We start from the raw sequence: 25,432 nt of genomic DNA on the forward strand, positions 1-25,432 counted from the left end.
CTGGCACAGACAGTAACCAATACTATCAAGAGTCTTGCCTATGCATTTCTGCACTCAATCACACTCCTCCAGGATCAAACTCAGGTTTCTGGCAATGCTTCCACTACAACCAGCTAACAGGCACACTATGCATTTGGCCATTATTTTGGTTGGAAGAAAAAAATATACATCCCAATTTCATGAATATTAATCTGCCTTCATTAGTTCTTCCTAAAGGCTCATTTTTTCATGTCTGTAGAATTACCTTTCACCAAACACACTTCAGCCTCTAAAACTGCAATGGACAACCTTGCCAGGAGTTAGCCAAGACGAGAGGTTAGCTCAGTGTAGGTGGTTGGCCTTTAGGGCAGAACTTGTCAGTTGAAAAACAGTGAAACAAACGTGGCCCAACTAAATAGCAAATAATTGTCAGTTGGCAGACAGCACTGAATTCTCTCTTAAGCTAACATCCACGTGATCAATTCCTTTTATCTAATTCATTATTTATAAGTCATTCATCCAGTCTTCTCAAGCATTTAGTGCATATTTAATTTTCACAACACCTGTTCATCAGAGACATAAACACCACATTTGCCCAAGGAGGCTGTGGATGCCCCATCCCTGGAGGCATTCAAGGCCAGGCTGGATGTGGCTCTGGGCAGCCTGGTCTGGTGGTTGGTGACCCTGCACATGGCAGGGGAGTTGGAACTAGATGATTATTGTGGTTCGTTTCAATCCAGGCCATTCTATGGTACTCATTCTATTTTACGATTCTATTCAGGCCAGGGTAGGGTTACATGATGCTCCTTTCCCAAAAATTCAGTAGGCATCAGTGGCAAAGCCTTGAACTGACAAACTCATTTTCATCCCATTTTTTTCTCTAATCTTTAACATTTTGTTCAACACTCTGATCACAAGTTGAAGTGCTGAAAAACACATGCATATTTCTACCTCAAGGCAGAGCTGGCAGGACTCAGTGGGGAAGACTATATTTGTTGGAGATTTGAATCTCTTTAGGAAATGAATCACTTAAATCATGCCCTTCATAGAATTAATATTCAGGGTCATCAACTGAGTTCATAAGTTCAATTAACACCAAAGGAAGCTGAACAGCAAAATAGTCTCATTTAGCCGTCTGAAAATATGCCCAATAGATCTCTATTAAGCTAATTAAAGGATGACATTCCAGACTGAATGTCCAATCATTGCACTTCCTTGGAGAAAAAGCATCCCAGGTGCTCCCAAACACAGCAGGTTACGTGCTGTCTAAACTGCTGGTGCTGGAAACAGCTCTGATACAAACATTACAGCTGAGCCAGCTACCTACCTGCACTTCAGGAAACAGAATTGCACAGCCCGCCCTATGGCTCAGTAACAGGGACTAAGCACTAAAGCAAAATGTAGGGACAAGTCACAAGCAAACCAGGACAATGGAAAATTCAGCATCGTGGTGTAGACAAGTACGTGGCTAGTTTAACATATACAAAACATCTGAACTCAGTTTCTCATCTTCCCCTTTCTCACACTAGGACCACTGTCTCAAAAGATAAATTCAAATAATCTCTACTCCAGAGCTGTGGTTTCAAAAGCAGCCAATGGCCTTTTATACCTTAAGGAAAAAAAAAGGGGGGAGGGAGGTAGGAAAGAGTAACAGTTTTACCTTCTCCTCCTTACGAGCAGAAATCATTGCTCAGTTCCAACAGAAAAACAAGGATTTAAGTAACAGCACAGCCTCTCTGTTTAAAAGCACTAACACCAGCAGAAGCCAAATACTGTGTTGTGAAGAAAGAGAAACAACACTGACTGGGGCACTTACTAGATCTGCTGTTTCTGGAACTGAGCCAGTATCTACCTCAAATGGGCATGATAGCTGATGAATCTCTATCCCACATTCTCCTACAGTATAGATACGCTCTAAATTGTGAACTTGCCAGAATATAGCAGAGGGAAGTACTGATGTATTTTTCTTGTATTCAGTATATTCTAGTGACTCAAAAATCTCCTACTAAACAAGCTTAAACATTCCCTCTGCACAGAGAGTACTCAAATTACTCATTTATCTGCTGGTTTTGGAATAGAACTCAAAAATATATATATTTTTCTCCTGAACTGTTTTCCAATCTGCGCCTAGCACTGCCAATATGTTGCAACTAAGGATTTCAGATCCAAATTATGAACTAGGGTCACTTAGATTGAAGATGCATACCATTTTTCCACCAACTCTAATATCAGAGAATATTCCAGACTACATCCCAGCCTCTTTGCTGCTATATCCAGTAGTGTTATAGTAAAAAGGGTGAACAGAAGGTTCAAAGTGGATAAGCAGCCAAAGGCTGATATGTGTTGAAGCAGATGATGCAATCCACTGCTGTTCAAGATGAAAAAAAAGTTAAGGAGTACAGTCAGGATCTCTCCATGATGCACCAGCCTTAGTTGTATTTCTGGCCATTGCCTCATTTTCAAGGCTATCTTTTTACAGTGTTAGGAATCAACTTGTCACAAGGCTGTTCTTTAACAAATAACTAGCAAAAATGAGCTTTCATCATAGTTTCATTGGTACATCACAAAGGAAACTCCAGCCCAAGATGATTTACCTGGGGTCTAATAGGAACTTGTTAGCAGAGAATACAAGAGAAATATCAGAGTGCTGGTGAAATTAGTATTTCTCAGGGACAGTCTCAGGTTGTGTAGCAGTGCCATACTGAAGGTCCCACTACCAAAGCTGATTCCAATTCTCTAACATACCTTTCATTTTTTAAGAAACGATAAACAGCAAGAAAAAACCCACACACTGCCTCCACATTGACACTTGTCAAGATACTTTTTTAATTAAAAAATAAAAAAACAACAACAAAAACCAACAAAGATTCTACAGTAAAACAAATGCAACAACAAAAACTTTGAAAGAAGAAGAAAATAGGCAGATCTGTAAAGAAGCATTAGGCAAGTGAAAAATGAGCTAACAGCCAGCTAAATCATACAGAATGAAAACAGTACTTAAAATAAAGAGACCATACCCTTTACAGAAGACAAAGGCTGTCAAATTGGAGGGTAAAAAACTAAATTTTCTCCAACCACACTGCACAGTAAACAACCTAATGGATCTCCTGGGAATTACTCATCTAACTGTGTTGGACGTGCATGTATCCGGAATTGGTTGTATCAGACCTGTGCTACATCCATTCCTTATTGACAGGAGGCCACTTATGGACTGCAGCTGACAGGCATCCAAGAGTAGCAAAAATAAGCTCTCCAATTCCATAATTTCCTTGTGCAAAGCCATACCAAGATGAGTGGAGAGAAATTAGGCAAGAAAAATACTCCCAGGAGAGTATTATCATTGTGGTTTAAAAAAAAAAAAAAAAAAAAGGAAAAAAAAAGGTCATTTTTGTCTGCAGTTATTAGTGGTTGCTGTCCAGAAAGATATCCAGGACAGGATAAATTCATAGCAACGCTTCTACATACTCTCTTATAAGCTCAATTATGTACTGCCAAATACTTCTGAATAAGAAAGGGTACTTCTGCATTATCAAAGGTTTCAAATGACTTCTTCCATGGATCTGTTGAGAGGTTTTTTGAACTAATGCAAACTTTTTTTTTAAGCATTCATAATGTTTTCTAATATGGAAATATCTCACATCTTAATTATAAGCTACATGACATAGTATATTCCCTAAGGTTTTCAACATTCTCATCTGATGCTTTCTAGTTGTTCTGTTGGAAGGGACAGCTGTGGATGTTCTATCCTTGGAAGTGTTCAGGGCCAGGCTGGATGGAGTCCTGGGCAGCCTTGTCTACTGGGTGGTAAACCTGCCTATGACAAGGGGGTTGGAACTGGACGATCTTTAAGGTCCCTCCCAGTCCAAGTCATTCTATGGTAGCAAATAATTTTGCCTGTTTATTTCCTCCACAGCTTCGATTTCTAAAAGGAGATCTTAACCAGCACTTCCATTGTGAGGTGTGGCCAAGTGAAGACAAGAAAAAAGGATGAGGCTTACTCAAGATAATTCAGCAGGCTAGAGGAAGCAGGCATAGGAACTGTGTTATTTAAGTTCCTAGACAGCGTCCTAGCTATACAATTATGTTTCTAGAATATTTATTTTCAATAAATAGGAACAGATCTAGATTTAAAAGAAAATATAGCACAAAGGGAATTGAGAAGCATCACGATACTGAAAGCAAACTGTATCAGACCATAAAACAGCTCTATTTTCTGAGTGAAAAGACACAGCTATACATACTTCTTCCCATTATTACAATTTTTCTTACATTTTATTCATGTATGAAGGCCAAGGGTATATCAACAAATTATTCATTAGGGTTAACTTAGAGATGCGTGCATACATGAACTAATGAAAACACAGATTCAGCCTCTTCCTATCTACTTCACTTCTTTTTGTTGTTGAATTTTTACTTGAATTTAACAAATGCTCACAGTTCTACCAGTGTCAACATCACGTATTCTTACCTTAGCTGATAAGGAGGTATCTTGGTAGCAGCATCAGGTGAATCCAAGGTTTCTGTATAGCAAAAGGAAACAGTAAGACTTTTAAAATAAGCTCTGAGTTCCACATTAGTAATAGAATCTCTGAACCAATGATCCCCAAAGCTTATACCTACTCCAGCTGACAGAATAACTGTCACAAGTGCTCCAATTCTCTATAGTCTGACATGGCTCAACCAGCACACTGGGTATCAATGAGAAGGCACCAACAATTCTGTGATTCTCTGATTCTATGAAATAATAGCCTTTCCTTAGTAAATTCCCTTTTACATACAAGCATTTCAGCAGCACAAAACTGGAACAGTACAGAGGATATCAGCATGGCTGCTGCACAAGCACAGCATCAATTCATGAAGCATACAGAATACCAAACTGAAAGGCCAGTAATGAGACAGCAACAGGTATGGACTATCACAGACTCTGCTGTAACAGTGTACTGTTAAAAACAAAGATTGCCATCTCTCAAAACCTAAAGCAGTGCTAGGTACACAGTTATCTTGATATATGTTTTGGGTCACACTGACCAGAGCTCCAAGCAGTTAATGCCAAAAGAACCTCAAATCACAGCCAACCCTGAAATTTATCTAACCTCATATCCACATAAAAGAACACATTTTAGCAACTATGCATTCCATTATACAGCAAGGATCACAGAGCTCACGGAATCCAGAAAAATACATATATAATAATAATAATAATAACCCAGCTTTGGAAATAGAAATCTGAACATAAGTTAGGAGAAAAAACTGCACAAGGGCGTTCGTTTGCCGTGATTGATGAAATGGAGAGGAGGGAAGGGGTTGAGGTACCACAGCCCCCACACCACAGCCGCTGACACCCGTATCTGCCTCGGAAGACCCTCGAAGCCAACACCGAGAGCGGAGGCGGCACACGGCTGCTTATCGGACCGCCGAACCGGTATCACAGCACCGAGCCGCCCGGCCCCTCGAGCCGCTGGAGGCGCCCCGGTGCCGTCGGCGGCACAGCAAGTTGTGCCGAGGTCTCGCTGCCGTCGGCGGTGCAGAACCCGGCCCGCACTGCCCCGCACCTCCGCTGCCCCCACCCGAGCCCCCGGCGCCCCGCGCCCCCCGCCCTTACCGATGGCCCAGGTGCAGCTCTCCTTGATGGCCCTGTGCTTGCTCCCCGACGCCTCCTTCTGCAGCTTCCGTAGGATTTCTTCCATCTTGCTTCCCCGTCGCGTCGCCGCGGGGGCACAGGTGCAGGCAGCGATGGAGGAGACGGCAGAGCAGCGCGATGCGGCACTGGGGCTGTCCCCGAAGCGGCCGTGCCTATGCGGGGACGGTGCGCGGCACCCCGCAGCCTGCCTGCCGTCGCTGATGAATCACGCCGAGCTCCATGGCGGGGACACGTCAGTTGTTGCCGCGGCGGAGTCCCTCCTCCTCCTCCTCCTCCTCCCACCCCGGGCAGGCTCCTGTGGCGCAGCCGGGCTGGGGCCGCGCCTGGCCCCGCCCGCCGCAGTCAGAACCCGGCGGCTGCGGCCTCGCTGCTCGCGGCGGCGCGGGGGGTTCCTCTGGCACCGGGGGGTGAGAGGCGGCGGCGGCGGCTGCCCCCGGCCGGGCAGCGCAGCGGGGCCGGGGAGGCTGCAGCCCCCGGCCGGTCGCCATGACGACCGGCGGCCCCTGCCCGCAGGACGCAGGTGTGCCCGCAGCCTGCCTGCGGCTCCGCGTCGGTTTTGCTGAGCTGAAACACGGGTCTCGCCGTCGGCCCTGCCCCGGGAGGCAGCCGAGAGCGCGGAGCCGCGGAGTGAGGCAGCCAGGCGCGCCTAGCGGCGTGTGCTCAGGGCTTATCAACCTCTGAAATGAAATAAATGGCCGCGTGCACGGCGGGATCTGCACTACTTTTCCCATCTGGAGTGTGCTGAGGGGCAGGCAGCACAGTCTGCTTGCCTTCACCTGTGCCCTGAGCATGCACTTCCCTGTCCCCAGCCAGCCAACCAAGCCTTGCACTGCTAGCTCAGATCTGCCTCCTTGTGCCCCAGAACGCTTTCTGCCCAGCAAAACACTTTTTCAGTATCTTGTTCCCTGCCGTACCTCTAGGAAAAGCAACTCGCCCTTTCTGTGACTACATCACGTTAATTGACTGTTTTATTGCCTTTGTCTTGTTGGAGAATAAACTCCCTCAAAAGGTGCAAGAGGACAAACAAGATAAGAAAAGAAAAAGACAACAGATCAGAGAGGCAGCCCGTGCAGCAGCTGGCTGTGTTAGTGGTTGTCTCCTACCACTAATTGGAAGAGTACCAATTGTAAATCACCAGACAGAATATTGGCACGTGGTGAATCAGCCATAGCGTTTCCCGTAGGGGACTGAGCTTTCAAAGGCTGTCCCTTATCCAAATTCTTACAAGGGCTGATCCCACTTGTGTCAGGAAGTAAAATGAATGAATAATCCATAGTTGCGTTTTAAAGCCAAAGTGTAAAACTTATGTCTGAAGAAAAGGATTAAAAATGATGCCAGCAAGCTCTGTAGGTGGACAGGGAACATCTAGAATTACAGCACCTAAGGATTAAAAAACCATGCTCTGGCAGAAAAACAATTACATGTCAGATTCTAGGGTGCAAACCAGCCTCTAAGCAACTGGAAGTAGTTTTCCAGAGTTCCTTATCTCTGGCCATGCACCACCTCCCTTGGAATGAGCAACCTGCAGGAGCTACTGGCAATAGCTAGTGACCAGCACTGTCCATGTACCATGGTCTCTAAGTCAAAGATCTGGCTGAAGTGGGGATGAATTATTCCCTCCTTACTTGTCTGTCTTCTTTATTCTGTGATGCACTTAGTGGAATAAGCATGGGAGTCAATTTCTACCTTTTTAGATCTTTCATTTTTTTTTTCCTGGGGCGGGGGGGAGGAGGGGGAGGAGGCGTTGGAAAGACTGCAATAGTGCTTAAGGTATTTTTAATGTAACTAAGATATGCCAGAGATCATTGAGACCCATAGAACACTAATAAATATGTATGTGTCTATTCATTGTAAATAACTAGTTGCTTATTTTCAGGAAGCAATTGATTAAGTTAATTTTGAATTCTAGATTATTTTCTAGATATATGCAACACAAATTCAGTAGTTAATTTCACCAAGGTCTGTACAGGAAACCCTTTGCAGTTGAAATCCACATGAGAGGATGCTAATGTCGCTGAATCAAGTCTTGCACTTAGAATCATAGAATCCTTAGAGCTGGAAGGGACACTTAAAGGTCATCTAGTCCAACTCCCCTGCAGTGAACAGGGACATGGACAGCAAAATTAGCTTGCCCAGGCTTGATCCAGCCTCACCTTGAAAGTCTCCAGGGACGGTGCCACATCTCCCAGCAATCTGTTCCAGTGCCTCACCACTCTCACTGTAAAAGGCTTTTTCCTTATATCTAACCTAAGTCTACCCTCTTTAAGCTTGAAGCCATTTCCCCTTATTCTATCCATGCTGCTCTTAAACATTTTTCTTCACAGTTGTCAAAAGAGTGAGAGGAATAAGGTGCTCTTTAGAGCATTTTAAGATATGTCTATAGGATTATGCAGATGGAAAAACAAGTAAGCCATGATGACTCTTCTCAATCAGATTCATTTCAGAATACCGTGAGTCTGTTTGCTGACACTGTTCATGTAAGGTTTGCCATCTCCATGAATAGCAATTTGTCAGTCCTTGTCTCTTATCTACAGAAAACACATAAATACTGAGTAACCATGTCCTGCTAGAACTCTTTTACTGAATGCATTTTGTGCAGACAGGATGTCATGTTTATTTATGTGCTTTGGGCTCCCCTCTAAGGAAGGTGGTCTGGAAGATACAAGATATGTAAGTCTAGCTACAGAGTAGGGAGAATGGAAAAGTATGGTCACTCTTACAGCTCTAAGTCTTCCTTTGCCATGGCCTGGCTCTCAAAAACCAGCAACCTTCTGCAATGGTAGAAGCTACAGAGTTGTCTTTGACTCCTTGCACGGTTCCAGCATTGTTGAGTTGGAAGCCAGAAGAATCTATGTAGATCTCATAACTGCAGGATGCTGTGGTTATATTACTAACACTGACAGATATGCAGGACATTTCTGAGACTCATTTGGTGATGCTGCTGATTTACTGCAATATGTGAATGCAGATTATCATAGAATCATAGAATGGCCTAGGTTGAAGAGGACCACAATGATCACCTAGTTTCAACCCCCCTGGGTCGCGGGGTCACCAACCACTAGACCAGGATGCCCAGAGCCACATCCAGCCTGGACCTCTGCATGCCCTACATAGCACCCAGTGAGTCCAGGTGACTGGGTCTCTATTAAAAGAATGGGGTGCTGTTAAAATGAAGATGTCCTTTTATTAATGAAGAAAAAAGCTTAGAAGTGTGTGAACAAAACCAACCTACTCAACATATTCAAAGCACTAGAATCATATTAGAACAACTCCGTTAGGCTTGTAAGCAGAATTATGGAACAGCGTATGCTTGCCTTGATGCTACTACAGCTCTGCTGCTTCCAGTAGACAAGGAAGGATATGTGGTGCTGGTTTAAATCTATAGCATATGTCCATATTGTCCATGCACACACCTGATCGGTCACTGTAGTGTTTGAGATTCTAAAAATGAATAGAATATACAGTTGAAAAGCAGGATAAAAGGTTTGTTAGACTGTGAAATGTGGGAATACAAGAAAAACTGTTCAGAGCAGAAGCTGTGGAGAAAGATAAACAGCAGTGAAATAGTAATATTTTTGCTATTAGTCATTATCATTCACATATTACCTGTTCTTTCCTTTTTAACAATGTCAGGGTCAACAACGTTGGTCAGGATCTCATTGCACTCTACAGACATCGGGCAGTGTGGGCCAACAAGGTGGGCTGTGTCCCTTAAAAATCCAGTCTGATTAGAAAATACAAAGAAATACCCTCCAATGACATGAAAATAACACCTAGTTCCATAGCTTTGAAAAGATATAGAACCAAATTTCTCAAAATTACTTTTCTAGAGGTCCTGCCTTACTCTCTCCTCCACTGACTGGAGTGACCAGACTTGCAAAAAATCCTTGGGCTCAGTTTTCCTCTGCAAACTCTCTGTACATGTAACTTTACTTTTGCTGAACATATTGCTCAAAATTATCAGTAAAATGGGTGTAGCTGCAACATGGGCTTGCTAGCACCAGCTAGATACCAGACAGCTGACATCAGACGAAGATATCCTTCCTTACTTCTCCTGAAAGACAGCAAGACTTTGACAAACAAAACCTTTGCAGGGATATGCTTTTAGTTTTGCTTGTAGAGATTGTAACTATGTCACTGATGACAGGATGGCATCTATCATTTTTTGCTTGATTACACAGAGTTACTAGAGGCTGTCTGAATGCTCAATCAAGTTGTTCCTGAGCAGGTGCTGCTTCCTGCACCCTCCACAGCATGACCTTGCAGAGCAAAGGAAAGCACTGTGAAGTGCAGTGACAAAGGGTGCTGCCGAGAGCAGGGATTGGGAGTGAACAAAGCTAGCATATATTCAGCAATGCCTGTTCAATATAACCATACACTGTTTATTCTGTAAAGAACACGTGAAACAAAAGTAAAGTCATGAGACCCATATCAGGATGGAAATGTGAGACAAGACTCTGGCCCTGCTGATGTACTTTCTGCAAAGACAAATGAAAAGCAAAAATCCTCCTAACTGCCTTCAATCTACCATAATCTTCTCATCTCCCCACAGAATTACAAAGGCAATCAACAAGGTATCAGAAATGCAAAACAGCCATTCTGGGTCAGATCAATGTCCTTACTATCCACAGACTTATTTGTGACAGATTTTGTTGAGTATTATTGAAGAGGGTGGAAAGACTGCCTCTTCCTCTGGTAAACTCCCACAGTTTCTGTTCATTTGCAGACTAAGCAGTTTCTGAGATGGGGTTTTATCTTTATGTATTCAGCAGTACCTGGCAGATTTTTCTTTGTGAATGTATCTAATCCTTTTGAACCTTTTGACCTTCACAGCCATTTTTTGGCAGCCAGTTCTGTAGATGAGTGGCACACAAGCAAAAGAAATATTTTTGTACAGTTTTAGCTTTTTCCTTTTTTCTGCTAATGCTGCCAAACTTTTGTACTGTAAGAAATACTGTGTTAGCATTCTCTATTCACTTTCTCCATGCCATTTATTATTCCTTATGCATTGATCATATACTTTCTTGGCCGTTTTCTTTCCAATCCACAGGAGACTGTTGTTAATTGTTTCATATATTATCTTTGGTCATAATAATTGCCCTTCTCTGTACCATATCCAGTTCTGTTCAACCCTGAAAGAGCTTGGAGAAAAGAGTAAATACACAGGGAAAAGGTAGCGTGGAGATTTGAACTAAAGCTCTTTCTTTGTCAGACTCTGCTGAAAAGGGGAAAGGAAACTAAAAGGCTTCAAGAGGAAAGGAAATTGGAAGCAACTATAGAGTTAAACTTAATATCACAAAAGTTCCAGAAAAGTGGCCATAAGGATACTTTTCAGAGGACTTGCTGTGTCCCACTATTCTTGCTTTAATCCAGAGGGTTCCCATAGTCTTCATCTATGGAAAGAGAAATAAAAATGGGAGTCAATGATACTTATAGGTCCCTTCCAACTTGGGATACTCTATGATTCTATTCTAAATGGTAAGAACAGTACATTCTTTGGTTGAATGTAAAAGCAAGGATTGTACCATCTGACCATCATATATTTGGTATATTCAAAATGTTAAAAAACCACTGTCTGAAGCTGTGTCTAGAAGGACACTGAATTGATAATTTGTCATGATGTTGTATGAAATGTAAGTCACTGAAAATTACAGATGCATTAAACATATTTGGGGTCATATACATTTGAGGCATTTGATTGAGAAAGATCTCTCTCACTCCAAGAAAAAAAGGACTTTGTAGCATCTACATCTACATTCTTCTTATGAAGCACAGTCGAGAAAGATCAGTAAGACCTAAGTATATCTCCCAGGCCAGAAATGGGTTGTTATTTACATACTCTGCTTGGTGTTAAACTTATAAATAAATGTGTTGAAGTAGTAGAAATATTCCCAGAAAAACTCAAGTTGTGTTAGGACTCTATCTAATGTGATTTTAAAAAATAGATAAGTAGATTCTCACGTCACTATTTTTAATTTTAACATATGGCTCCTCTGAGACAGATCCCCATGTTTGTTACGTTTAGAAACAAGTAAACAGAAGTACAAAGAGATAGATTAAATAGAAATTTATTTGATAGTGTTGATTTACTGATTCTCTTCTGCCACAGACAGATTGGTTCGAAATGAATCCTCCACTTTCAGTGGAATGTCGCCAGTTTTACAATGCAGCAGTGACAAAATTTAAATCAGTCTTCTATTTATGCATTCATCTATTATTCACATATAAAGATTAAACATGATAATTTTGTTCATTATTTCTCTTTGCTGATCCTAGAAAGCTCAGAGATGTGGTTTGGCTCTGTTATTTAACAGTGCTTATTTGCCCAATTTTAAAGACCAACTTAGCAGATTTAAAAGCAAAAATGTTCTGATTTAAAAGAATAGATTAGCTCCTGAACATCTTTGGTTCCTATTTAGTATACTTTCTTTCTTCACAGAAATTTATCTCGAGGAAGGTAAACCTTGGGCTCCAAAATCTCTTCCAAATGATCTGTTATAGCCCATATGCTTTCATCCTCACAGACATTATTTCTTGTTATCTCAAAGTAAAGCATGTTCAATATTTCCAACATACATCAGAAGACTATCAATTGTTTATACATCTGTCTCTGCTGTGTGACTGGGCTCAGGACTGAATTCTTGAATTTGACATTTAAATCTGCAGATAGCAGAAAGGTTGATCTCTAAGTAGACCTGTAGTATAGTGACTGGCTTGGAGGTTCTTGTAGGACAGTCAGGAGAGCAGGCTGCTGTAAACTGACCCATGATCTTGCACACTGAGTGATGCCCTTTTATATTTCACTACTTCTATTAACCAATATGAAGTCAATGCTCTGATTACTATTGGCATATCCTTTCTGGAACTGTAATCGAGGCAATATAGCATTTAGCTTCCAGTTTCCCTAGAATAGACAGTAATTGCCTTGAAGTCATGATCTGAAAATCCAATGTTAAGTGGCTATTGACAAGATCTCTTGTTACAACAACAGGCACGTAAGCACACAGTCTTTTAGGGTTGAGGGAGACTACTGATATCCAAATGTGCATTTCTACAAGCTTTTGAAAATTGGTCTTAATTTAAATGGAAAATGTAGCAGAAAGAGTTTACTAACATGTAGTTTGAAAGGGGATTTCAAAGAATGTCATTGCAGACTTCTGTGCTGCAATTTCTGTAGCTTACAGCTCAGCTACACTCAAGATACAAATGAAAAAAACTTGAGGAAATAGGGATCTAATAAACAAGGCTACTGATGTTTCCAGTTTATAGAAGCCAAATTGGATTCTTTCCTATCTGTGGTGTACTTGAGGGTAACCAGACATAAAAACAGATGACTGGGACATTATTAGAATGATGGCCCTTTAAAGAACAATTAAAGGGATACAGTCAGAATTTATTTAATTGGCTTGATCTTAAAATTATTTGTACACAGCAGAAGCCTGGCTTCACTACTGTTGTAAGTCTCTCTGATTGCAATGTTATGTGATTGGACCTATGTAACTCTTTTACCTCAGGTTACTGCCACAATTGCAGCCAGCAGAACTGTCTGATTTAAAGTCTTGCTGATACAAAAAAAAAAAAAAAAAAAAAAACCAAAAAAAACAGGACCTTTTCTGGCTTAGCCCTTTACTTCTGTAATATGTTCTCTGTCATTTGATCTGTAAGAGCTTAGATTGCTACAAAGAAGCCTTACTGATTTGCCCTTTTTGTCTCCTGGACACCTGGGAATAGAGAGATAGGAAAGACAAAGAAGTCAGACATTGGACTGAGGAGGACTGCTCTTGTAATTGAGGATAAGGCATCTTTTTGCCTTTTCAGTGTTGAATTCCTCAGAATAATTTTGTGTATAGGGCATATTTTAAGAGAAGATATTAGATATTAACATGGAAATTCTGTCTAAAATTTAAAAAAACAATGAATGTATGGTTATGTACAATAATATTTGAGTTCTAGTTTGAGTTCATGATATTCTCAATTAATAACACTATGATTTCTTGACAACTGGTAAAACAAAAGGTAATGATGAGTCTGCCCTCTTTTCTTTTTCATCTCTTTTCAATTCTGTCCAACTACTTCATGGTCTAGTATTAGTATTTAGTTAGAATATAGATCCAAAAGTACAATTATTGAAAAAACATTAGGTACATCTTGTGCATCCTGATGAAGTCTAGATACTCATCCAGTTTTACACCTCCACACAGTTCCAGCCTCTTTGTTCTTTCTTCCCACTTTTGCCATGGCTTCTTCTTCCTCTCTATGTGCAAATGCTTTCAGCTATCCTCATTGCCTTCCTTTCCCATGCTTCTCTCCACAACAGATAAAGTTCACCCTGTATAAATACCACTCTGCCTTGCCCCTTGCCAATGCCTAATCTCAGACAGCCCTTCTGTCTTTTTTCAGGGGAAAAAAAAAAAATCTATACCTTCATATATCCTTAAAGTTAGATGACATATTCCAGTAACTGGGACAGTTCTACTCTGAATTAGGTTAGATTAACTTGGGCAGAATTGCATGTTTCTTCAGTAGTCTCCTTTTGGGACAATTTATGTCTTCGGTCTTGACCTGGACACCACTAGGGTACAAGAGAATCAAATCTGATTGCTCTCAGCTCATCACATACTCATGACAGCCCACAGGTGTGCAGGCTTACAAATACAAGGAAATTTGTATTTAGTCCCTTACAATGTATTTAAACATAAAAAGACTCTCCAGAGTTTCAGCTGATAAAAACTTGCGTAGACATATACTACAAAATTTGGCAAGATTTCAAACATGCAGCAAGAAGCATAACTCTAATGCACAAGCTGCATGTAAATTTTATTTTAATTTTTCATGCCAACTAACAGTGGCAGCACATCTTCTCATAGACAGATTATCACATTGTGTTGACATTGGCAAAACACCTTCTTTCTTTTGTCTAGTGAAACTAATTTGAGTAGTCACCCTCACTCCTATCCAGATGGAAGACTTCAGCCCTGGTTAGTGTTTGGCAAAGCTAATAAAAATGAGATCGTACTGTGGCAGCTACCAGGTAAACTTCAAACTGTCCCATCTGAACACCAGCCAGCTGGAGACACGCATATGTTTTACAAACACAATCTTTGTTTCGTACAGCCACAACAATATCGTTCATTTCATTTACTGGTGCATTTATGACCTGTTTGTAGAATGATAACAAATACCAAGTGCCTAACTTCAATGATTTCTTCATTCAAGAACAAATTAGTCCTGTGGTTGCCCACATCGAGGAAAAGCTGGTCTTTATTGTTTAGAAGAGCAGAGCATTCTCATTACAAACAGCAATGCAGATATCAGAATAAAAGGATTTAGTCATGTTGTTTACAGATACACAAATGCAGCATATATGAAATAATATATGAAATAATCCTTTCTATCTCTTTTAATTTAGTTCCTTTTAATTTAGTTCCTAGGTTCCATTTCATAGAACCACAGAACATAGAAGCATTAAGATTGGAAAAGACCTCTAAGGTCACCTAGTCCAACTGGCAGTTCATCCCCACCATGCCCACTAACCACGTCCCTCAGTGCCACATCTACTTATTTCTCAAACACCTCCAGGGACAGTGACTCTACCACCTTCCTTGGCAACCCGTTCCAATGCATTATCACCCTTTCTGAGATGAATTTTTTCCTAATATTCAACATGAAACTTGTTTTGGTTCAGCTTTGTGCAAAATGTTGGCCAACGAATCAGGACAAAGTCCAACCACCATTACAGGATTTCTCTTCAGCAATGGAGGCATTTATCACAGTCTTCCCCAGCAACATGAGTTAACATACTTCACATATTTCACATATGCAGCTGCTGGATGCTGCAGTTCACGTACTCTCTTGGGAGGGCAACAGTAATTCCTATATTCTCTGCCTTCATTCCCAAAGACTGCTGTTTTACACAGAATGTGGATAGCTGGTGTCTGTATTTGCAAGGCTGTATATTTTCTGTATGTGTCTCATAATTGATCAAAATGCACTTCTGAGAAGGAAATTCAATGCACATCCCTGAAATGTACCGTAAGGAATCAATTTCTCAGATGCTATGATCTGACACAGAGTATTTAAAGTTACAGAAGATAATCCAGTAGAGTTACACCAACAGAAGAACTAGGTCTATTCTGCTTTATACTGCAGTATATACAAGCCACAATTTAAAGTCTCTAGTCTCATAATCCAAAGAGAAAATAAAATGTCTTGATGCTAATTATATTTTATTAACTTAATTAACTTGAAGAGAAATTCAAGGAATAGACATAATGCTTGTTAATCTTTTCATTAATGATCTTTGCCCATTAAGTTAGCAATGAAACCAGTTCTACAGTAATTTGCATTCCACACGTGAATGCGAGACATTAGATTATAATTTCATTTAGTGAGGGAAAGCCCTTCTATAGGCATTATAGTGATTCAGGTTATGTTGCATGGATGGTTCATGTCCTTTATCTTTATGTTTAGAAAGAAGCAAAAATACCATGTGACAAAGCTGCACATCTAGATGAGGATTTGTCTCAAATTGCAAGATGTATGCTTCCTATGGATGGTGCATCACCTCCATGTGTCTCATCAGTTATTTTCCACTCCCAATTACTTTCCCCCTGAATCTATTCACCTCAGCACTCAATGCTTTCCGATGATAATTCTCTAGAAGAGTAGTTGCAAGGGTTTCTCAAATCCTCACAAGACCAGAAAGCCACATTTTTATTTGTTTAACTTTCTCCTGAAAATGGCACTGGGACACTTTCAGTGAATACCTTCTGTGCTCCTCAGACATCTCACAGCCTTGCTGTGGTATTCAGTTACGTATGAAAAACATTTATCACCTCATGCATTCCTCTACCATGGGCATTGCCCCTTAAATAATTCACCCTCCATCGTGCCTTACCACCTGAGCTGCAAACAACATAAAAGATATTTTTTGCATGAAAGCTGCATAAAAGATTTTTAAGGACAGTCTTTACATAAAACGCACATAATTTCATATACGTATAGTTGAACAGTCTTGTGGAGGTTTGCTTCAAGAAAACTCCAGCTCTGAAGGAAATTTACTATGTCATGTGTGAACTGTTTCTCTTATGATTTGTTTCTGAATCATGAGAACAACCATCTTCAGTGCAAGCTGCATTGTCAGGGGAGCATGTACAGGCAGATAAATCACTTTTATTTCCTGGTTGCACTTCTGATTTGGTTTGGGGTTGTTTGGTTTTTTTGTTTTGTTTTGTTTTTTAAATGCATTTACGACTGGGGACAGAGCAGATACCAGGGGCTTGGTGTAATATGTCCATAAAATAAACAGAGCTGTCAGCGAGCCTTCTCTCTGTCAGAAGCTCATTTCACTTTTAGAAGGATTTTTCCTTAGCTGGAATGAACTTCAAGAAATTGTGACTGTAGGCAGAAAGGAGCAGCAGGAAATAACAGTTCTCTTTGAGTTTCCTATAGAGCTTCTCCCTTAGGAAAGTGCTACTTTGGGATTCTCTCATCCCCCAGGTAATGTGTTCTGAGAACACTTGTAGGAGTTCCTCAGTTTTGCTGCTTTTGCTCTTTTATCATTAAAAATGCGTTTGAGATGTGTGGAGTGGCAGGAAGCTGTCATACAGACATCAGCACTGTGTGTGTTCGGGACTTGCCAGAGCCAATGATGTAAGTGCTGCCTCGTTAAGTTCTTCTCATCAAGTTTCAAAAAACTCCCAGAACTTTAAAGAGCACATACATACACACAAACCCACAAACAAACAAAACACCTTAGATTTCCATTCCCTTGGGATCTGAGGTAATTTTTAAATGTCTTACAAAAATGTAACTAAAGCCTAGGGACGATGGAGATTTTTTATTTCTGCTACCAGAAGTGCCCAGTGTACCAACATACACAATCCTTTGTACACAGACAGTAAACAGTTTTGCCCGAAATTCTATTTAAAGAGAGAACACGGGTTAAACAAAGTTCAGTTTTGTTTATTTCTTCTCTAAAGAAATTAAGGAATAGATTGGTTAAATTACTCGCCTAAAGCCACACATAATTTGAGGAAGTGCTGTGTCTGAGGCAAAGCTGTGGGCAGAGATCTCCTGAGCTTTTGAGAGTACTAGCATGTAGGAACATATTATTCAAAGCTACTGACAAATCAGAATGGCTCTTTTCCCTATAAATGAAGGAGTGTCAAAGGTAATAACAGCATTGGGCAGAAAACATTATAACTGCCTGTGCTGTGCACTGTGTTACTAAATTCTCCTTTAGAGAAATGTACAAGAATACAAAGGAAGCTGAAATCTGACCCATCTATAATTTATAATACTTATTATATTTTGGGGACAGCCATCTCTTTGTGAAGGTAAGTTCTTTTATTTACAGGTGGAGGCTGCTCATGATTTGCATGCTAATGCATTCACAGCTGCAAAGCCTATAAATTAGCCTCGGGTTCATTATGGCAGTGCCATTGTCCTACTTGCTAGTATGTAATCTGGACCCAAACGTTACTAATGTCCTCAGAATAAACCAGCCTGAGGGAAGACCTTCACTTCTGTAGTATTAGAACACAAACAAGTCTTTCCTACTAAAGAAAAAAAAAAAAAAAGGCAAAAAAAAACAAAAACAAACACGAAATGACTGCGGGGAGTCTGTTAAGTGTTTCAAAAAGATGAACACAAAAGCTTAATGCTCAAGAAAATGGAATGCTGTTGCTATGTTCTGAGGTGCTAATACATCAGTTCAGCCAAAGTGATGAATTTATGGCAGCTTTTTAATGGGCTCCCGATAAAAATATATTCATAAAGGATTAAGTCACTTGGTTGTCAAGCTGTTTGCATCCTAACGTGTCATACAGAAACATTCATGTAGTGATCAGTGTGCCTAGTTCTCTGAAGCACACTGAGGACCTTTTCCCGTGAGCCTCATAAAGGCAGTTCTGACTTTCTCATAGTCAGGATTTTAGGATCATGTCAAGATTTTGCTCCTTCACTAAACTGCCCAAAAGACAACATGCAGCACAAAGTGGGCACCTGTGCATGACTCACAGCTGTAGAATGCGCCCTGTATTAATTCTCTTTGCCCAAGTTACCTAGATGGTATTGGACACTTGCTCCACTACCAAGTGTTCAGCTGCTGACAGCTCTGCATATCTACTTTGCTACTGAGGTAAGGTGAAGAGCAGTCTCACCTCGCCTGGATACACTTCCACCCACTCTCGTTCTTTCCATTTGGTTACTTTTAATTGTGCTGAGAGACAGATGTACCACCCTTCAAATGGAGAAAAGTGAAACCTTTCCAAACTCCAAACCCTATCTTTATCATAAAAAGATCTTAATCAAAGTGCAATGATAGAGCTACTGTTAGCAAGCTCTCATCCACTGCCCAGACTTGTCTTTGCATTGCCCTGCTGCTTGCATCACCTGGTCTTTTCATTTCTTCCCCTCAACTCTCCACCTACTCTTCCCCAGAAACCTTCATTCCTTTCTCGCTAGAGGCAGGTGACTATAAATGAGAAGATCTGAAAAAGAACTCTGCCTAGGTCTTCAGAGCAGAAGGGGGACAAGGCTCCAGGTCATTGCACAGGTGAGGTGTTGGATTCAGGATCCAGGTGTATCTGCACACAGCAGATGTACTAGTATCTTGAATTTCTTTATTAAATTCTGGTTGATGATGAGAGCTGGTTTATTTATTTACCTGTAAATCTCTTGTTTGTCAGAGCAGGTTGCACTGGAGTGGAAAAGCAGGGCTCTGCGTGAGTCATAACCCAGAAAAAATTTCTGCCAGGAATGCAGATTATAGTGCTTTGCAGCATTGCCCAGGTGATAAGCACAATCACGCTGTTGTTGCCTTCATGTTGTCAGTCTCATACCACCAGGAATGACAAGATTCACTGTGATTTATTCAAATGAGGCTGTAAGTAGGGACATCTCCATTTCATTTTCTTATTTTTGTCTTTTCCATACTGACAGAAGAAAGCAGAAATAAAGCATAAAGAGAAATAGGTACTTATTAAAACAGACACAGGAATATAGAAAAGATGTTGTTATTGTTAAATTTAGGATTTTCACCTCAATAGTGTTCATTTCTAGTTTGGATATTGCAAAGAACTGCACAATCTGAGGCCCAGAGAACATTCATCCATCTGTGTTACTGAGCCTGTTACATGGGTGGGTGGTGCTCTACCACACTCTGCAGACCCTGCAGCTGGCAGATAACTCACAGGTCTAACACACAGAGCAGTCCCATTGCTCAGTGGGGCCTGGCTAGCTAAGAGCTTGGCTCAGAGTGTGAGAGGAGTGCCTGCTGTTCTGACTGAAATCTGAAATCAGACTCTGGGTAGCTGAAGTAGTGAAGTAGTGAAGTTCATCGATGCTTCTCACGATTATTGTTTCTTCTTTTTTTTTTTTTTTTTTTTTTCCCAGCCATGTGAATGATGGAATTCATTGGATGTCATTGTTTGGGTGCCACTGAAAATTATAGCACGGAGCCCAAAACAGAGCTGGTTCCCCTCCAGTTTCTGATTGCATTCACTTTCTCTACATGGCACCACTCTCTTTACAGCAGCATGTGTGGAGAAAAAAAGATCTTGGTAGCATTTTTATTCAGATCAGCTGTAATAAAGCCTCTTTCCTCTGCCTGTTTTCTTTTTGTCTAAGCTTTTGATGAGCCTACATTTTGGTCCTAGTTCCATCTTTGGAACTAGGTTCTACTTTGGAACTAGGTTCCTACTTTGTACTACTGAGATCCAAGGAACTGTTTCTTCAAAAATGGGGGCAAGGAAAAGCATGCAAAAACTAGAAACAAGCATTCTGCAATGATGGTTTGAAGGCATACATTTTCCTCTGTGTGTATTTAACACTTTACATTTTGGCCATATGTTCCTCTTCTCATCAATTTGCCTTTTAGATTGTTTTTTAACACTTGCCTATTTTCTTGCTTCTGTAACAGAAGGGAAGTTGATCTTTCATTTGTTCCGCAAATATCCTTTATTGTCCCAGGTTTTATTACTCCATCTGTTATTGTGTGATCACTTGAAATCTCTCGTGGTCTCACTTTTCCAACTGATCAAACTGCACTGCAGGTTATATTTCAATTTAATTGCTAACTACCATATGATGTATAAACTAGACAGAGAGGAACAGAAAGATGAGAGTATTTTTCCCCTGTCTACCATTCCTCTCTTCCTTTATAAGCATACATCGTCAGTGCTTACTTATTATTGGTGACAGCGTTTAAACTAAATCCCTCATCTACACTCTTTTCTACTCAAATCTGTTGCTTCCCGCTCACTGTTTACTACTTGAAAGAGCAGAAGTGTTTACAGAATATGCTTGCTAACACTTGAGAGTAATATGCAGACAGTGTCCCACTCTATGATCTAATGAAACGCAACCTTACCAAGACAGAAACCTTCCCCCTGAGCACAGTGTTTCCCTTTTCTCCTTGTTTTCCATCTCTCAGCCTTCTTCTGAGAACTGTTACTCTTGCTTGCACATGGTTGTTCTAACTGCATATCTGTGTAATTTAAAATTTATTTTTCATCTAAGTTTTTGGAAATTTACAGATACTATCTTCTGCAAAGTCCCTTTTTGTTCACCTGCATTCAGCTATTTCTGTTTCTATCACAGCAAGATGCTCAAGAAAGAAACTTTTAAAATCAGAGGCACAGTGCTGTTTCTGTGAGGGAAAGATGATCCTGGAAGTGTGGCCAAGCTGAATTGAAGAAGATTTGGCAGCAGAACAAATAGAGATTTCTGTCTGTCCAGTGCTGTGGGAGAGAAAACAGCATTATTTATAACCACTGTTTTGCATAGTAGAACAGCAAAATGGGTTAATGCCAGAGAGGAACACAGAAGCAGCTCCTGCTGTAACAAGGCTTGGGAGAGGGTGCATAAGAGTCAGACCCCCTGGCTTGCTCCTCAAATAATGACTCAGTGTCCTGATGTTCATGCACGCTGAGTGAATTCAGTACCACGTTCACATGCACTATTAATTTGATTTTGTGATCCCTCATTTGAGCATGTACTTAAAAGACCAGATTGTCACTTGGAAATCAGGCTTCAGTGGACTGAGCTATTGCATGAGTCATTTATAAAAGCTAATCAGGGTCTTTAATGTAGAGCTGTGCAGCAAAACGCACCGTGTCTGGTTCTGTGTATGCACGTGGAGAATAAATGTATCCCAAAAGCTCCTCCCTGGTGCCACTGCTGGGAACCAAGGCATCATTTTAAAAGGGCTAAAAAGAGCAAAAAGCTGACAATCTTCTGCAATGCTGTGTGAACAGATTTGAGATGTGGGTGGCTTTACAGAGGGGAAAGTGGAACCGAGACAGGAAATACGGATTGAAGCAAGGAAATGCAAATAAAGTATAAAAGAAAGCTTCTGTAAACGTCCCCAGTTTCTGAGGTGTTTCCTGCCCCCTGCTGGTAGCAGCCGTCCCCGGGACGCTGCTCCATGGGGTGAAAGCCGCCTGGAGCCGGAGGCAGGAACGCTGGCTCCTCCAGGTTTCAAGCAGTGCAACCATCAGTGGGTACATCGCCTCTTTTATCAGAGTGCTGGAACCGCAGCAGGAGCCTCAGGTCTAGTTTATACACATCTGAGGAGAGTTCTCAGAATGGCACACGAAGTGGACGATATCTCCACAGATCATGCCAAGCTTCAGTATTTCCATTTCTAGTTTTCCAAAATACAGATTCTCTCAACTTATCTGAAGTGAACACATAATTTAGAACAAATGTGATCATGCTGCTCTCTAAGAATTAGTAACTCTTCCCTGGATCTCTGTGAATAACTAGAAAATGGAAAGCAAACAAATACACAAACTACAATCCATGAAAACCTACAAACTCTCACGCATAAGAATACACCATACCTTGGGTTTTCTTTGAGGGAGGAGGGGGGGGATCAAAAAGAAATATTCTCAGTTTGACAAAATAAGATTTACACGCTGCACCCAGCTCCCATCTCTGAAGAAGCAGTTTCAGGGTCAGTTGGGCAATACTGAGGACTCTGTTACTACCGTTTAGCATCATGCATGAAGATGGTCATAGCACGGATATGGTACAATCATGATCTAAGTGATTTTGAGGTGTCTAAAGAGCTCTAGGTTAAAATCTCTTCCACCAGGGATTCTGTCATTTTCTTCATTAGAGGCAGAATTTCATACAGTGCACTTCCAAGATAGAAAAGAGACTTCTCCACAACTCAAATGCAGAAAACTTCAGTAGCTGAGTCAGTGCCCTCACATGCACCTTGATGCCTCTCTTCACAGCCACCATAGGCACACTGTGTGCAGAAGAAGAAGAGCTTTTCACCCTCTTTGTATTTATACAAGGATATGCTGGGATGAGAAACAATTAGTCAGCCTCTTAGGCCGTGCTCATGCTCTTGTGTTGCTCATCCAACCTGGCATTTTTGCACGGCTCTTGAAGCAGTCTCAGCAGCACATCAACATTGCAAAGAGCACATCCAGAGGTTGATGAGTTTTTAACATAAGATAAATTCAACTAAAGCTAGTCAGGAAAAAAACAGATTGCTTTTAAATTCAGATAATGGCAAAGTCTTAGCACAGATAAGGAAGCAGAAATTTGATTTGGAAACTGCTGGAGTGTTCGATGGGGGCTGCACTATCTCCCATCCCAATTCTGTTTTATGGCTTGAGTGACTACCTTGTTTTGGTGATGCTCGTTAGTGTCTAAATAGAGATCTTACTACCCTGATGCCTGAAGAAAGATTAAGCAGAATTAGGGCACTTGAACATTGAGAAAAGTGAGCATAAGACGCTGCAGAAGGACAACACCCATGAATTAAAAAATAATTGGATTTACAACAGGTTTTAGTCTGCGAACATTGCTTTTTTCCTCAAGGCTTTAAACAAGATGTAAACAGGACAGAAAAAAAATGGCTTCAGGTAAAATGGGAAAAGGAGAAGAGCTCTAGTCCCGAGGGGATCCCAAGGAGAACCCTGCCCTGCCCTGCCCCATGGCCTCCAGTGTGGGGGCTGAGCTGTGATCTTGGCTCTCTGATGCTCACTATGCCCCCCAGACGCACCCTTGGGAACAAAAAGCCTGCAGGTTCCCACCCTTATCCTCTGCAAAGCTGTGCTTGTGAGAATCCTGCTGTGCCCATCTGGGCTGGGACTGATGGCTGACCTTCACTCAGCACTGCCTTGCTCTCTCTGATATCTTGGTGAGTAATTGCTGGCAGTGGTAAATGATTTACTCTATGCACAGCACCGTCTGTAGGAGAAGCACATCCCTTGTTATACTGAAGAGAAAAATACAGCTACGGAGCCCAAAAGATTATTAAATAATCTAATTATTGGCATAATAAATAACTAAAAGTAAGGATAGAGGTGGTGAAAGAGGTATACAATTCCTTTTTTCCTGTGGTAAAAGAAGAATTTGAAGCAGTGGTTTAGATTTTCATAATAATCACAGTAACTATGTTCACAGATGAAAGTAACATCCATTTGACAGAGGAGCATGATCCAAAATGCCCAGATAGAATCAGGCATTTCCAGTCATGTAGTAAAGCAAACCTTCAGTTGGGTTTTCCAATTGGGTTTTCATGTAATTAAATACTGGGCATCTTTTCCTCATGATCATAGCACTACGTGCTTTTCATGCACGTATTTTTGCAGCCCCCAGACTACTACCATCTGGTCCCTGTGTTTGTGCTGGCTACACAAGCTGGAGGTGACAGAAACTACATATGCTGCTGGAGCTGCCTATTTTGCTTGCAGGAGGCACTGGTTTATTGGTTTTCTAGCTTTTCTCACTATTAAATCAAAGTAACATTGGAACTGAATGCAGATGACTTCTCTGTGCTTTAGGTCCTTGGTCATACGAAAAGAAGTCTTCAGTGTGTTACTTTTTTACTTCAGATGGATTTCCCAGTTGGTTTTTCTTTTTCTTGCATGTCATCTGTATAGCACGTTGGTATAGAGCCTCCTCATAGGTAGTGACATTTTCATCAATAGTACCCAGAAATGCAAGGAATTGTAAGGGGAAATTTCACCTCAAGCTATTCCTGCTCTGTAAATGTAATGCTGTGCTTAACCACAGGTATTGCTGCTGTACAGAGGGTAGTGCCACTAGAAGGCAAGACGTGAAGCACTGGGAGTTATGTAGGACATCCTTGGATCTCCACTGACAAAGCCCCATGTTTACAACTAAGAGGGGACTCGTCTCCCTCCTCATGCAGTCACCAGGGAGTGCTCAGCATGCCATGAGGACTGTTGATGCCAAAGAAGGGCTTTGGTGGGCTTGGTATGGTGTGACACTGTGGGGTTATACTGCCCCAGCACCCCAGTGGGCTTCTTGCCTCTCTGGATATCACTGCAGGGCATGCCCTGTTTTAGGAAACCCATTAATGCAATTAACAAACAGCAACCAGACGTATGTGCCTTTCTGAACAGGAGAAACTCTCTAATGTCTGACCTTCTAACAAAGAGAGCAATTTTCTGAGCTGTGTGTCCTTGCTATATTTCTCACAAAATCGATGAAATTTAACCTCAGTTCTCTTCCAGCAATAGAAAACAGCTCCTATGTTTTCTGCTAAAGCAAACAGCTTCTATACCTACTTCTGAGGTGACTTCAGTACTGGCAATGAGCTGCTGGAAAAACATCTCTCAGCACTGAGCACACAAAGTCCTCTCTAGAGCCAAAAAACTTAATTTTTCCCTCTCCTCTATACAAAAATTACGTGTTGACATATCAAGCATGCAAGCTAGTAGTTCAAGCAAAAAATTATCAATTTGGAATGAAATCTGAACAGCGAGCATGGAAATAAGAAATGAATGAGGAAGACAATTTTGGTTGCAGTGTGGTGCCAAT

At 41.2% G+C, this 25,432-nt stretch overlaps 1 protein-coding gene across 5 annotated transcripts in view; it reads right to left on the reverse strand.

The window, feature by feature from the left end:
• The window catches only part of ARFGEF3 (ARFGEF family member 3), a 76,412-nt gene extending 70,493 nt beyond the window's left edge, over positions 1-5,919 (reverse strand). For all 5 annotated transcript variants that reach the window (XM_090135720.1, XM_090135719.1, XM_090135718.1 and 2 more), the window contains exons 1-2: positions 5,582-5,919; positions 4,448-4,499 (exon numbers count right to left, since the gene is read on the reverse strand). In XM_090135720.1, the coding sequence (XP_089991846.1) occupies positions 4,448-4,499; positions 5,582-5,666 (137 nt within the window). In that variant the 5' untranslated portion in view covers positions 5,667-5,919. The remainder of the gene's footprint in view (positions 1-4,447; positions 4,500-5,581) is intronic.
• Between the last annotated feature and the right edge of the window lie 19,513 nt (positions 5,920-25,432).

The sequence above is a fragment of the Phasianus colchicus genome, chromosome 2 (genome assembly GCF_987193195.1).
Source record: "Phasianus colchicus chromosome 2, bPhaCol1.hap1.1, whole genome shotgun sequence".
Taxonomy (NCBI): domain Eukaryota; kingdom Metazoa; phylum Chordata; class Aves; order Galliformes; family Phasianidae; genus Phasianus; species Phasianus colchicus.